Here is a 14,846-nt window from a genome sequence, read left to right on the forward strand (position 1 = left end):
ATCATCTATTTAACTTATCAAATTTATGTCGCTTCAAAGACGCAATTAACGTAATTGATTGTTTTATCGTGTTTGGTTTATTACTCCCCCCAACACCATAAAAAAGTTATATATATATATATATATATATATGGTTTTTAATACTCGTATTATAATAAATAAACTCGGTATTCCGAAAACTGTTGTGCGGTTGTATAATGTGAAGAAGTAAATAGTGGCCAGTGTCATCCCTTCACCTATTTAGTGTATAGGTTTTTTATCATAGGACTGACTATGTCTGTTTGATACTCCAAGTTACAGTTTCTAGCACTTGTTCATTTCAGAGAGATGATAGGAATGTGGTTAGAAAAATCAGCGCTATAACTTTTTAAGTCTTGAAATATAACCACCATGACTTTCATTTTGTGGGAAGGGAATTGGTTATGCTAATTTATAACTACATTTCCCCCTCCTTCTCTTTGAAGCAACAGCAGTGCGAGGATTTGCACGTTAGGCGTTTGATTTTCCAAATCCCCCTCTCTGACATCGCCGTGCCCCCAAACAACAGATATGTTGGAGTTAAAGCAAAATGAAAATAAATCGTCATAAAACGTAGAAAACTGACATCTGACATTCAGGGTGAACGATACTGTAAGAACTTGAACAAAAAATTATAATCGGGGAGTTAACACTATTGTAAGAAACTTGAACAAAAAATTATAATCGGGGAGTTAACACTATTGTAAGAAACTTGAACAAAAAACGGTAATCGGGGAGTTAATAATATTGTAAGAAACTTGAACAAATAACGATAATCGGGAGTTAACAATATTGTAAGAAACTTGAACAAAAACGATAATCGGGAGTTAACACTATTGTAAGAAACTTGAACAAATAACGGTAATTGGGGAGTTAACAATATTGTAAGAAACTTGAACAAATAACGGTAATTGGGGAGTTAACACTATTGTAAGAAACTTGAACAAAAAACGGTATTCGGGGAGTTAATAATATTGTAAGAAACTTGAACAAAAAACGGTAATCGGGGAGTTAATAATATTGTAAGAAACTTGAACAAATAACGATAATCGGGAGTTAACAATATTGTAAGAAACTTGAACAAAAACGATAATCGGGAGTTAACACTATTGTAAGAAACTTGAACAAATAACGATAATCGGGGAGTTAACAATATTGTAAGAAATTTGAACAAAAACGGTAATCGGGGAGTTAACAATATTGTAAGAAACTTGAACAAAAAACTATAATCGGGAGTTAACACTATTGTAAGAAACTTGAACAAAAACGATAATCGGGGAGTTAACAATATTGTAAGAAACTTGAACAATAAACTATAACTTTGAGAGAATATTTTCCTCTTGCTCGTGTTATATACACCAATCGTTTCAAGGTAATTCTTCTGGAACGTTGGCACGTTTTTTAATGGTAGGATACTCATTTTTGTTTATAGCACCAAAACAAAACGTCACATTTCTTTATTCTTGCCCCCAACAGTCATGCTACTATTTCTAAATATACCTTTAACCCAAGAATAACCTATATTATTCGACTTTTATAAAGACATTTTATAAAACTACTTATGCACTAAATTGCTTATAGATTATGACTTTGTTAGCTACGGGATCTCTAATAACATAAAAAAAATGTTGGTTTAATTTAATACCCCTGAAATGGGTGATTTTATCCAAATATGGGTCAGCTCTTTACATTGATTCAGTTTTATAACAGGCAGAAACGTAAAATATATGGAGCCCACGGTATAATAAAGTTTATAATCCCAGTTGAGACTTAATGTTACAACTCAGTTTTTTTTTGTTTTTTCAGAGTGATGTTTGTGTTTTAATTGAAGAGAATGTTTCTTATAGTTTCATATAGGCTTGACGTTCATAAAACCCTGTATTCACCTGAAAACGTTCGTTCAGTAAGTCATGCCTTTAGGTAAAAAGCATACTTTTAACCCTCAAGCACGGATAAATTAAATATTGCTTTCCTAAAAGACACTGGGATTGGTTCCTTTTTCATAGAACTACCATACCACTGTTGGTTTCCGCCGCTCGAGGCCCTGATTTAATGAACCCCCTACTTGACAGAACATGAATGTGTACGTGCACTGTACGTTTGTTTGCAACATCCCACACCCTTATATTTATCCAGTCTTAGTTCTATTAGTCTTTGTCAAATTTCTGCGAATTTCTAACTGGTGGAAGTTAGACAAAACGCGGGAGTTCTATCGGTTCACGTCGTTGAATTACAGGGTTGTCCATCCACACCTCGTCCCCCAACTCCAGGTTACCTTCTCATTAAATACCGCCAAGTATACATTGAACAAAGACTTCCGCAAAATGAATAACGATAAGGTTGACACCGTATTAACACAGTCTATCAATACGTTTCATATCACACGTCATGTATACATAGTGTACAGTAAGAGAACAAGTATTTCCGATAACTCCTGTTGTTAGGACTAATAATTATGTTTAGTTGTACAATAAAATATATTGAAGTAATATTAAACTTCAACTGTCAAGTTTATACATGGGATTTATAGTAAAGTTAATTTTTTATACGATAATTATTTCTTTGTTGTTTTTTTTTATGAATCCCATTAAAATGCTTTCTAGTTCAGTAACTACCTTATTTTAATGAATTACTTTAACTAACTAGACCAACAAGTCTCGTGGAGTGTTTTCATTCCAGCACACCTTAACATTGTAATAATACACAACGTTTATTTGACAGCCTCTCGATATACGAACTAGTCAGCGTAACTGGTACGAACTTTTTATTCGTTGTGTGTATAAATAGAAGCTGATTGCATTAAGACAGCTGTGTTTGTACGTCCTGTGCAGGAGGAAACTAAAGGATGACGATATAGATTGGTCTTGTTCGCGATAAGGTCGAGATAGGGATGAACATGCATTATTTACGATAAATTTCAGTTTAAAAGGGTCCTTCAGCCAGCTTGTTTGCCTAGCGTTGGGTAGTGCGCTGAGATCTCTGTTTATACAAGTCACGATGGAAAATTGAAGCACCACTTCCATTACTCAGAAGTGATACACTTTGTTTCACTAGGCAGTTTTTGAATTGAGTGTTTTGTGGTAATGACTTGTATACAAGAATGAGATTAGTGAAGAAAAGTCCGCGTTCTTTCATTTTAAAATCTCAGAAAGCCTTTGAGCGTACGGTTTTATTCTGTACTGTAGACTAACATTTCAGTAATACGTATTCATTATTTCAGTATACACGTTACTCGTTATTTGATGAGAAGTCTTTTAACCTTGCTTTATCGACAGAAATTTTAAAGATCAATCTCTTGAACAAGATTAGGGATAGTAACAAACCCACTTGTTCAGTACAAGAGCCTCTCGACGCTGTGTTTCCAGAAGGATGACTAGAGGATAGCTGGAATAATCAATTAGTGCGGCCTGCCTGGTTCCGGGATGGATGGGTTTTAATGAGCCTGCAAGGATAATAAGTTCTAGAGGGAAAAGGGCTGAAACGGCTTTTTGTGGTGTTTCGAAGAGTTATGTATGCTACCTAAGTAAAGATTCAAGACCCGCATGGAAGTTATATCAATTACTCCGGTACAGATCGTCTATTGATCTGTTTGCATTCAGTGAAAAAAAAATCTTAAATATTTGAGATTCATTATAACAGTAAGTTCAGTATGAATAGAAATTTTGTAACAGTTCTATGTACTATATTGACGTTGATACACAGTAGTTTCTTATGTAACAGCTGTAACATATAGAAGCCTTTAACAGCTGTTACGTGTAACATATAGAAGCCATTAACAGATGTTACGTGTAACATATAGAAGTCAATAACAGATGTTACGTGTAACATATAGAAGCCAATAGCAGCTGTTACGTGTAACGCATAGAAGCCAGTAGTACAGCTGCTACAAGTAACATATAGAAGTCAATAACAGCTGTTACGTGCAGTATTACCTGAGCTTGTCCTTTATAATACCAGCGTTAATGTAGTAAAACAAAGTCTGCTCGTACGTACCGTAGAGGCGTTTAATAGCTGCTACATTACCTGAACTTGTCCTTTATAATACCAGCGTTAATGTAGTAAAACAAAGTCTGCTCGTACGTACCGTAGAGGCGTTTAATAGCTGCTACATTACCTGAACTTGTCCTTTATAGTTTTCAGTTTCGATAAACTTTAAGCTAATTTTTTGTGCTAGTATTTCGATACACCAGAACTGGTAAAGGGTTGATCTCGTTACTAATTCTTGGACTAAACTGGGTCAGTCTTCGTACATATGGTACTGTTGAAATAACCACGATAAGTTGTTCCCTCTAAGTACATACATATTAGTTTGTTTGTTTTTTTATTCTCAGTGTAAAAACTTACACATTTCTAACTGGTTTATGTGTGAAGAGAAAGTTGTTTTCAGTACATTCTTCAACATAACTAACTCGTCGGTAAAAATCCGGAAAAAAACCAGAGAGGTGAATGTATACTCGAATGTTTCTTTTAACTACTTAAATATTTCGTTCATGGAGTTCTGAACTACTCAAATGTATATTTTATTACTAAATACATGTTTTTTCGCGAAATATCTACGAATTAAAACTCTATTTTACTACCCTGAAGAGCTGAGTATGGGCTAGTTGACAGCGTGCCGGACAGCGAATCCCAGTGTCCATGGTTTGCGTCCCGTTGCTCGTAAATCCCTCAATTTGATCAGGCAGGAGTAGCCCAAAAGTTGGCGGTGGGTACTCTTGACTAGCTTCTTTCCCTCCAAGCTATCATCTCAAAATTAAAAACGACTAGCGCACCCTTGTTTAACATTCCGTAAATACATATACATACATATATAAATCCAGCAGTTTCTAAATCTGTAAAAGAGTGAGAGAACAGTAGGGTTAGAATTCCCCGCTTCTCCGTTTACGTGAGAATTGTGTGTTAATGTCTACTTTACATAGTGTGTAGCGCGTGATAAATACCTCGTGGAATGAAATTAATAACTCTGTAAGTAGGTGGCGCATTTTTTAGTATAATATATAGATTCTACCTTCGTTCTACCCAGCCAGAAACTGGTGAATAAAACAACAGTGTTGTACTTTTAACCGTACACTAACAACTATGCGTTTGTTTAAATCAATTAAAGCCCTCATCTATGCCTTCATCTTATTTTCCATAATGCCGTTAAGATCAGATGGACCGGTCTCTTTTGGAGGCTGTCACGTGACGCGCGATTCCGAAAGTGTGCGATGTTAAAATAAAGCTATAATTATCATAGCATAATGAGAGACAAGACGTAAAGCTTCAGATCTTACTTGTGGGAATTGAAAACCGATTCGTGTTTTCCGACCCTGCCTCGAATCCGCTCCTACTAAACAGAAATGTCGGAAAGATCAAAAGATTGTTTTCCACCGAATTTCAATGAGACACAGTACTATTAATCGTAAATACTCTGTTGTTGTACTATGTAGTGAAACTGTATGTAAGTGCTTCTGAATTTTTAAACTGAGAAATAGGAAACTAATAACAAAAAAAGTCATAACATCAGAAAGTAGTTGACTTATCAATTCTTTCCACAAATATATAAAAACAAGCGATGAGTCGTTAGATTTTATTTAAATTATACGTAATGGATTCTTCGTGTGTTTATTTAGCTACATATATAATATTTGTGACGATTTGAAATACACATTTTCAAGTTAGCACTGGAATTTTAGTTTTTGATAGTTTCGATATACTTGTGGCCTTATGAACCGTTAACATACCTGACAGGTGAATCGGAAGGTTAATCGTTACTTACAGAGTTATAGTGGATAGCTTTGATTAACTTGGTGAATCGTTACTTACAGAGTTATAGTGGATAGGTTTGATTAACTTGGTTAATCGTTACTTACAGAGTGATAGTGGATAGCTTTAATTAACTTGGTTAATCGTTACTTACAGAGTGATAGTGGATAGCTTTGATTAACTTGGTTATTTTACTTACAGAGTGTTAGTGGATAGCTTTGATTAACTTGGTTATTTTACTTACAGAGTGATAGTGGATAGCTTTAATTAACTTGGTTAATCGTTATTTACAAAGTGATAGTGGATAGCTTTGATTAACTTGGTTATTTTACTTACAGAGTGATAGTGGATAGCTTTAATTAACTTGGTTAATCGTTATTTACAGAGTGATAGTGGATAGCTTTGATTAACTTGGTTATTTTACTTACAGAGTGATAGTGGATAGCTTTGATTAACATGTTTGCTCCAAATAATGATATTTATAAAACACATCCTAAGAATGCTCACTTTTATTTTCTCTCATCTTAACAGGCCGGAAAGGTTACCATGGTGCCACCGAGTCACCCAGGATCTCCTCTCCCCTTCATGATGTACAACAGCGACGCATTCGCACAACCTCCTCCAGCACATATGGGAATTCCACCTGTACACATAGATCCCAAGACAGGTAAACCTTAGTTATTACCCACTGTATGTTACTTTGTTTTCTTTTGCTCCTAATATATTCCTCATCTAATAGTTAAGTCATGGTTTTATTAGTCTTAATACACATTTTTGTACTTCATATGACAACATTTATGGTTTTATTACTTTCATTGTATACTATAGTGAGATAAACAGATTTTTACACAAACTGATCACTAATAACATGTATCAAGTGCATGAGTTATCCCATTTTAATGTGGTCCTCCGATTAGGAGGCAGATATTCAGTGTGTGAGTTATCCCATAATCTGTGGTCCTCCGATTAGGAGGCAGATATTCAGTATGTGAGTTATCCCATTTTAATGTGCTCCTCCGATTAGGAGGAAGATATTTAGTGTGTGAGTTATCCCATTTTAATGTGGTCCTCCAATTAGGAGGAAGATATTTAGTGTGTGAGTTATCCCATAATCTGTGGTCTTCCGATTAGGAGGCAGATATTTAGTGTGTGAGTTATCCCATTTTAATGTGGTCCTCCAATTAGGAGGAAGATATTTAGTGTGTGAGTTATCCCATAATCTGTGGTCTTCCGATTAGGAGGCAGATATTTAGTGTGTGAGTTATCCCATTTTAATGTGGTCCTCCAATTAGGAAGCAGATATTTAGTGTGTGAGCTATCCAGTTATCCTGTAATCTGTGGTCCTCCGATTAGGATACAGATGTTATGCTTCGGTTAACACTTTATAACCCTTCTCCAGTTAGCATATTTTTGGATTTTAAAGTAAACAATTCACCTCATAGTCTTCCAAGGTTTTAGTTTGTCACCTGAAATATTGTTGGTGGAGTGTGTTATCATACATTTTAATGACTTTATGTCAGCTAACATATTGTTGATGTAGTGTGTTATCATACATTTTAATGACTTTATGTCAGCTAACATATTGTTGATGTAGTGTGTTATCACACATTTTAATGACTTTATGTCAGGTGACATATCATTGGTGTAGTGTGTTATACACTTTAATGACTTTATGTCAGCTAACATATTGTTGATGAAGTGTAAGCAACATAAGTTAGAATTCTGATTATCCAGTCAGCTATAAACAGTTACAGTTGTTCCTGTTAAATCAATCAGTTATAAACAATTACTGTTGTTCCTGTTGAATCAGTCAGTTATAAACAATGACAGTTGTTCCTGTTGAATCAGTCAGTTATAAACAATTACTGTTGTTCCTGTTGAATCAGTCAGTTATAAACAATTACTGTTGTTCCTGTTCAATGAGTCAGTTATAAACAATTATAGTTGTTCCTGTTGAATCAGTCAGTTATAAACAATTATAGTTGTTCCTGTTGAATCAGTCAGTTATAACCAGTTACAGTTGTTCTTGTTGAATCAGTCAGTTATAACCAGTTACAGTTGTTCCTGTTGAATCAGTCAGTTATAAACAATGACAGTTGTTCCTGTTGAATCAGTCAGTTATAAACAATGACAGTTGTTCCTGTTGAATCAGTCAGTTATAAACAATGACAGTTGTTCCTGTTGAATCAGTCAGTTATAAACAATGACAGTTGTGCCTGTTGAATCAGTCAGTTATAAACAATTACAGTTGTTCCTGTTGAATCATTCAGTTATAAACAATTACAGTTGTTCCTGTTGAATCAGTCAGTTATAAACAATTACAAGTAGGTCCTGATTAATGGCAATATTTGTTTCTAGCCATCGACACTTTTAACGACAATAAATATTATCAAGGAAAGCCTGATTAAACTGTGGCAATAGATGTTATCAAGGAAAGCCAAATTAAACTGTAGCAATAGATGTTATCAAGGAAAGCCTGATTAAACTGTGGCAACAATAGGTGTTATCAAGGAAAGCCTGATTAAACTGTGGCAATAATAGGTGTTATCAAGGAAAGCCTGATTAAACTTAAGTTTGGATAATCTTATTATCACAGAACTTTATTCTGAAAGTCTTACAATCATACAACATTAACTATCAGAAAAAAGTAAGTGAAAACTAACGAACTACGTAGAAAAGACACGATTAAGCTATTACATGGGACAGTATCAACAATAGAATGAAACTCATTAACCCTAGCAGATACATTAACAATACCAACAATAGAATTAAACTCGTTAAACCTAGCAGATAAATCAACAACATCAACAATAGAATGAAACTCGTTAACCCTAGCAGATATATTAACATCAACAATAGAATGAAACTTGTTAACCCTAGCAGATAAATTAACATCAACAATAGAATGAAACTCGTTAACCCTAGCAGATAAATTAACAATATCAACAATATAATGAAACTCGTTAACCCTAGCAGATAAATTAACATCAACAATAGAATGAAACTCATTAACCCTAGCAGATAAATTAACAATACCAACAATAGAATGAAACTCGTTAAACCTAGCAGATAAATCAACAACATCAACAATATAATGAAACTCGTTAACCCTAGCAGATAAATTAACATCAACAATAGAATGAAACTCGTTAACCCTAGCAGATAAATTAACAATATCAACAATATAATGAAACTCGTTAACCCTAGCAGATAAATTAACATCAACAATAGAATGAAACTCATTAACCCTAGCAGATAAATTAACAATATTAACAATATAATGAAACTCGTTAACCCTAGCAGATAAATTAACATCAACAACAGAATGTAACTCGTTAACCCTAGCAGATAAATTAACAATATCAACAATAAGATTAAACTTGTTAACCGTAGCAGATAAATCAACAATATAATGAAACACGTTAACCCTAGCAGATAAATTAACAATAACAACAATAGAATTAAACTCGTTAACCCTAGCAGATAAATCAACAATAGAATGAAACTCGTTAAACCTAGCAGGGTGTATTGGTAACATAAACTTCTAAAAGTTGTTACATCCCAGTAACTTAGTGTTAAGTACAAGGGCTTATAACGTTAAAAGTAAAATACTCGCAGTGGGTACAGCACAGATAGCGTAGTGCACCTTTGCACTTAATAACAAAAACAAACAAATTGATGATAAAGTTTGATATCAGTTTGAATTAGTAATGGAGAAAACCATATAGAAACGTTTTACATTTGTTACCCATTCAAGCCGTCTCCAAATTTTCTTATCTAGAAGTAGGTTCCTCGTCATCAAATGAATTGGTAAATTGTAATTTTTCACCAATGTGACATCAGAATCAGTGTAAGGACTTTCTAACACTTCATGATCTATTCAATTTAACAACATCATTTAACTCACTTATTATTGAGAACTGTCCAACCATCTTGGACTCTGGACCGGGTCAAGTAACCACAAATTTATGGATGTATAAATGTGCTACTCAGTAAGAATTTAAAAAGATGCAAATCATCCAACTACAGTTTTTGAAGTATTTTTTTACATATTCTTAATTTCAAAAATGAAACTGTAGTGTTTCGAGATAGTTTCATCTACGGAAATACAGTGACCTCTACTATTATTTTCATTTTTATCAATTTGCCCGAAAAGAAATTTGTGTAACTATTTCGACTCCTTTAGTTGTTACTTCCGGAAAGACTTAGCATTTTTACTTTACTTCCAGGGATTCCACGAGCTCCTGTCTACCCGTTACCCACCCCAGGCCAGTACCCACACCCTGTCTTTAGTCCAGAATTCACACAACAGTTTCAGTGGTAAGTTTGGGCATAAAATATAGGTAACCCCGTTTCTGTATTTAATGGCTATTTCGAGTTGTTCACGTGTAATATGCATTGTTCATGTTATTACCTTAGTTGATTAAAATTGAACTTTTTGTTATTTTTATAACATATATATATATAAATTTCTGCTGCTAAATACGAGGTTTCGAGTGGGAATTGTTTTTTTTTAATATTATTATGTTTTACATGGAATTATTTATTTGGCGTGGCTTTTGATATACCTGTTTTGTAAGCATATGCTAAGTGAAAGTTTATGTCGATTTTTGTTAAACTTTTGTTTTCGTTTTTTTTCTTTTGTCAGTTTTTACTACCCTAACTAAATGTTGATTAGAAGTAGCGACATTAAAAAAACTTTTCATCTTATGTTAATTAAATTTTCAGTCAACATACTTTAATGGGCAATCTGACCACCAAGAAATTTTTACGTTCATAAAAAAAAAAAAGGATTTATAAAAGTAAACATAATAAAATATATACCTCGCCACAGGTACTGTATATTTTTCAACATCTAGTTTTGTAAAGATATTAGCGTTACCTCTTGGACCTATTAAAAAAAGCCACGCCCACATGTCAGCTTGTATAACTAACCCCCCACTCTACCCTTGGTAGTCTAAGCAGGGAGGTGGTCACTTTATAACACCTTGCATATTTTTTCTCCAAAGGTGCAGCCCCTGTCACAAACTTACAAGCCATTGGGCATGGGAGCACCAATATGTCCAGTAAGTGCCTCTGTGAGTTGTTGTCCACTGGTGGAGTTAATGAACATACAAAGTAAACTGGTTGGTCACTTGTTCTGTCTTGTCTCTGACAAAAGATAAGTCACCTATCTCCATCTCATGATTGTGTCGGGTGAAAACAAACCAATGGCAGAGTGACTATCTTCTTGAAGAGGATGTAGCATTTGTCCGAAACATTCCCGATCAGACCGTAATTCCCGTAAACCCTATAATCTACTGCCGAATGCTTCCCCACATCCATATTACTTGACAATATACAACTTAAAATTAGGAGTGGAAGATATGCAGAAAATTCCTTTATGATAAACACAAAAACAGTACTTTGAAGTTTTGAAATATTTCATAAATGTAACTTTTTGTTTTGTTTCATCTCCCATCCAGTACTAACCCTTAATACTTCTAGTTGTTGAGTTCAGTCATGGCAAAATATTAGCTATTTTGTGTCATGTTATTCACCACCTAACTTAAACATAATTATCTAAAAGTATCAGTTACTTGTCAACAAAGATTATACAGAGTTTCGTATAAATTAAATGTGGCAGAGCTCTGGATTTTGCAGCTGGTTAACCAGGTTTGAATCTACCAACATTACACAATATTCCCCACACTTTAAGCTCTGGATTTTGCAGCTGGTTAACCAGGTTTGAATCCACCAACATTACACAATATTCCACACACTTTAAGCTCTGGATGCCTGATAAGGGTGTTCATCAATTCCTTAGTATAACTGCCCTCCATTTGATCAGTAGTCCAATTTGGGAGGAGTGCAGCCACCTCACTCAAGCCTTAATTTTGTTTCTTGAAAAATGCAAAATGCTTGTTTAATGGGTAATGTTTATAGTAACTTCCTAATATTAATGCATACAAAGCAGAAAGTCAAAATCTTATGTTTTTCTTTTGTTCCTCATAACACACTAAGTTTCATGTAGCTATTACAGTTTATGTATAATCGTGCTATGTCATCAACAGCTCATGTATTTTGTAGAAGATCTTGCTGAAATGACACCACTGACTTCAAAATTAGGGATGGTGTCAGATAGCTGTAGTACTTTGCCATAAGTTCAAATAGAAGTGTAAGTAGAATTCTATATCTGCAGTGAAGACGAGATGCTGATAGGAATTCCACATGTTTTGGTCTAAAAAGTACTAAATAAAGAACTTTAGGTACATGTTTTATATATAATTGTTAAACTTCAACTCCCCCAGTTTAACTCTTGTAACTTAAAGTTTTCAAGTTTGTTTTGTTCTCCATACAAAATAGGTATTATGATTAGCTGATGTTTCAAGAATGTAACTTCATTCTTTACAATAACATTTTGTGTTGTTCAACAGCAGTTTAAAACGTTTAAACAGAAAAATCTGAATACAAACAGAAGAGAAACAACCCAAGATATAAATGAAGAACTATATTTTATAGTTTTATATCAGTCAGAAAATTACACTTAGCTTTCATTGCTACACTTCTGAAAAACCAAATTACACTACCTTGTGTTTTATTCATTTCTGTACTTTGAACCTGTGCCTAATTCTCAATGTTTCCAATAAGTTTGAAGAAAATGCATTGCGGAGTTGTAAAAGTAATACTCTAAGTAATAACATTATAATATTTAGACATTTTTGGCTAATTAAAAACAATATGTAGACTGGCTTAGTTGTGAAAAAGTGAGTGACTTGTATTTTGAGTTCAGTAAAACAAACTTGGTAATAGTAAAGATAAGTGATAAACTAGACACCAACTTCAAGATAAATATATGTTGGTATCTTACATTTCATATTTAAAAGTAATTATTATTCTTTTCTTAGGCACACTCCAACCATGTACCCAATGACGTCGACTGGTTTCTGTGGACCATACCCTACAACACTGCCATCTGGTGCTCTTCCTAGGTTCAGTCCTCCAACCTTGTTACCTCCTCCTCCAGGGTTAACCCCTCATCCAGGACTTCTACACCCAGCTCTAATGTCTGCTGGGCGTAAGCAGGAATTGCAAAGCCCCGTCTTGGAGAACAGCAGGTAAGGAACTAAATCCAATTCTAATTAACTAGTTCTGTATGTAGCCTCTAAAGTAGAAGGTAAAGGTAGTATTTCATGAATTCTGTTCAAATAGCAGAAACTTTCGTTAATGTTTTGACATATCCAGTATGGTCTCTAAGCATAAAGCAGAAAGTAGGTGTCAAAATGAGAAGTAGGATGTAACCAGCAATATCTGGCTTAGTTGTTGACAGAATCAAAGAAGGAACTTTCTAGAATCTTTAAGTAAAGTTATCGTTACTGACATATTCAGCAGGGTTCTTTATGCCTAGAGGTCATCTGAAGAATTTTCTAGAACTTTTAAGTAAAGTAGTCTTTACTGACATATTCAGCATGCTTTTTAAACCTAAAGATTATCTGAAGATGTTTCTACAACATGTCAAGTAGTCTTTACTGACATCTTTTTTAGAAGCTGAAGAATTTATAGAAAGGACTGTATGTTTCTACATATAATATTATAATCCATGTCTACATGATTATGATGGTTGTTTATAAAATATATCATTGATGTATGTGTGTTTAGGATATTGATATTGTTTTATAATTACAGTGATGAACATATATATTCATCACTGCTACAAAGTACTGTTGAAATAAGTCACATTCACAAGAACACGTTAATTCATTTTTAGATTATGAAACTTTTAGTTATTATGAAAACAGAAACTTAAACCTTGCTTAACACCTTCTGGATTTATTTTGAGCAAGTAAGTTGTCGTGTGATTATTAATTATTATACCTAAACTCCCAACAAGTTCACTAGCAAAACAGTGTTTACAAATTCTTTAAAAGTGTATGAGAGTTAAGAAATATTAATTTTTGTCTTTGAGTGGATTATATTACTGTTTTCCAGACATTTGCCAGGTTATCTGATGGATCAGAAACCCCAAACACTAAGAGGGAATGAGACCAATGGACCCAGTCCTCACAGCAGTAGCACAGTAAGCTCCCAACAAACCCACCACATTGACAAAAAGAAACCTCCCCATATCAAAAAGCCCCTTAATGCCTTCATGTTATACATGAAGGAGATGCGTGCCAAAGTTGTAGCAGAATGTACCTTGAAAGAAAGTGCAGCTATTAACCAGATATTGGGAAGAAGGGTAAGTTGTAGGAGAATGTACCTTGAAAGAAAGTGCAGCTATTAACCAGATATTGGGAAGAAGGGTAAGTTGTAGGAGAATGTACCTTGAAAGAAAGTGCAGCTATTAACCAGATATTGGGAAGAAGGGTAAGTTGTAGCAGAATGTACCTTGAAAGAAAGTGCAGCTATTAACCAGATATTGGGAAGAAGGGTAAGTTGTAGGAGAATGTACCTTTAAAGAAAGTGCAGTTATTAACCAGATATTGGGAAGAAGGGTAAGTTGTAGCAGAATGTACCTTGAAAGAAAGTGCAGCTATTAACCAGATATTGGGAAGAAGGGTAGGTTGTAGCAGAATGTACCTTGAAAGAAAGTGCAACTATTAACCAGATATTGGGAAGAAGGGTAAGTTGTGGGAGGATGTACCTTGAAAGAAAGTGCAGCCATTAACCAGATATTGGGAAGAAGGGTAAGTTGTAGCAGAATGTACCTTTAAAGTAAGTTGTAGGAGAATGTACCTTGAAAGAAAGTGCAGCTATTAACCAGATATTGGGAAGAAAGGTAAGTTATTGAAGGATGTACTTAAGGAAAGTGGTATTATTACCTGAATTACATGAGCACAATGTACGCAGCCTGTTTAACGAATATATGTATTTACTTAAAACTTATTATTCTTTTTTTACTCTTACAGCAAATATAGATATTGTCAGATTTTATCCCTCCTTCTATTAAAGCCTTAATATTGTTTCTATTGCTTTAACCTTCTCCATCTATAGATCCTTCATATTATTTTTATTGTTTTATCCCCCCTCCATTTATAGAGCCTTCATATTAATTTTACTTGTTTTACCCCCCCCCCCCTCATTCTTTAGTAAAGCCTTAATGT

At 34.2% G+C, this 14,846-nt stretch overlaps 1 protein-coding gene across 2 annotated transcripts in view; it reads left to right on the top strand.

Annotated features, from left to right (window-relative positions):
* LOC106470972 (protein pangolin, isoforms A/H/I/S-like) overlaps positions 1 to 14,472 on the top strand; it is a 95,740-nt gene extending 81,268 nt beyond the window's left edge. Inside the window, exons 4-8 of one of the 2 annotated variants that reach the window (XM_013931560.2) lie at positions 6,295 to 6,430; positions 9,993 to 10,083; positions 10,773 to 10,829; positions 12,651 to 12,860; positions 13,732 to 14,466. In XM_013931560.2, coding sequence (XP_013787014.2) covers positions 6,295 to 6,430; positions 9,993 to 10,083; positions 10,773 to 10,829; positions 12,651 to 12,860; positions 13,732 to 14,026 — 789 coding nt within the window. In that variant the 3' untranslated portion in view covers positions 14,027 to 14,466. Of the gene's footprint in view, positions 1 to 6,294; positions 6,431 to 9,992; positions 10,084 to 10,772; positions 10,830 to 12,650; positions 12,861 to 13,731 lie in introns of both variants that reach the window. The other variant, XM_022399621.1, reaches the window with a different exon arrangement.
* Positions 14,473 to 14,846: the final 374 nt, after the last annotated feature.

This window comes from Limulus polyphemus, unplaced genomic scaffold (assembly GCF_000517525.1).
Source record: "Limulus polyphemus unplaced genomic scaffold, Limulus_polyphemus-2.1.2 Scaffold4329, whole genome shotgun sequence".
In the NCBI taxonomy this organism is placed as follows: domain Eukaryota; kingdom Metazoa; phylum Arthropoda; class Merostomata; order Xiphosura; family Limulidae; genus Limulus; species Limulus polyphemus.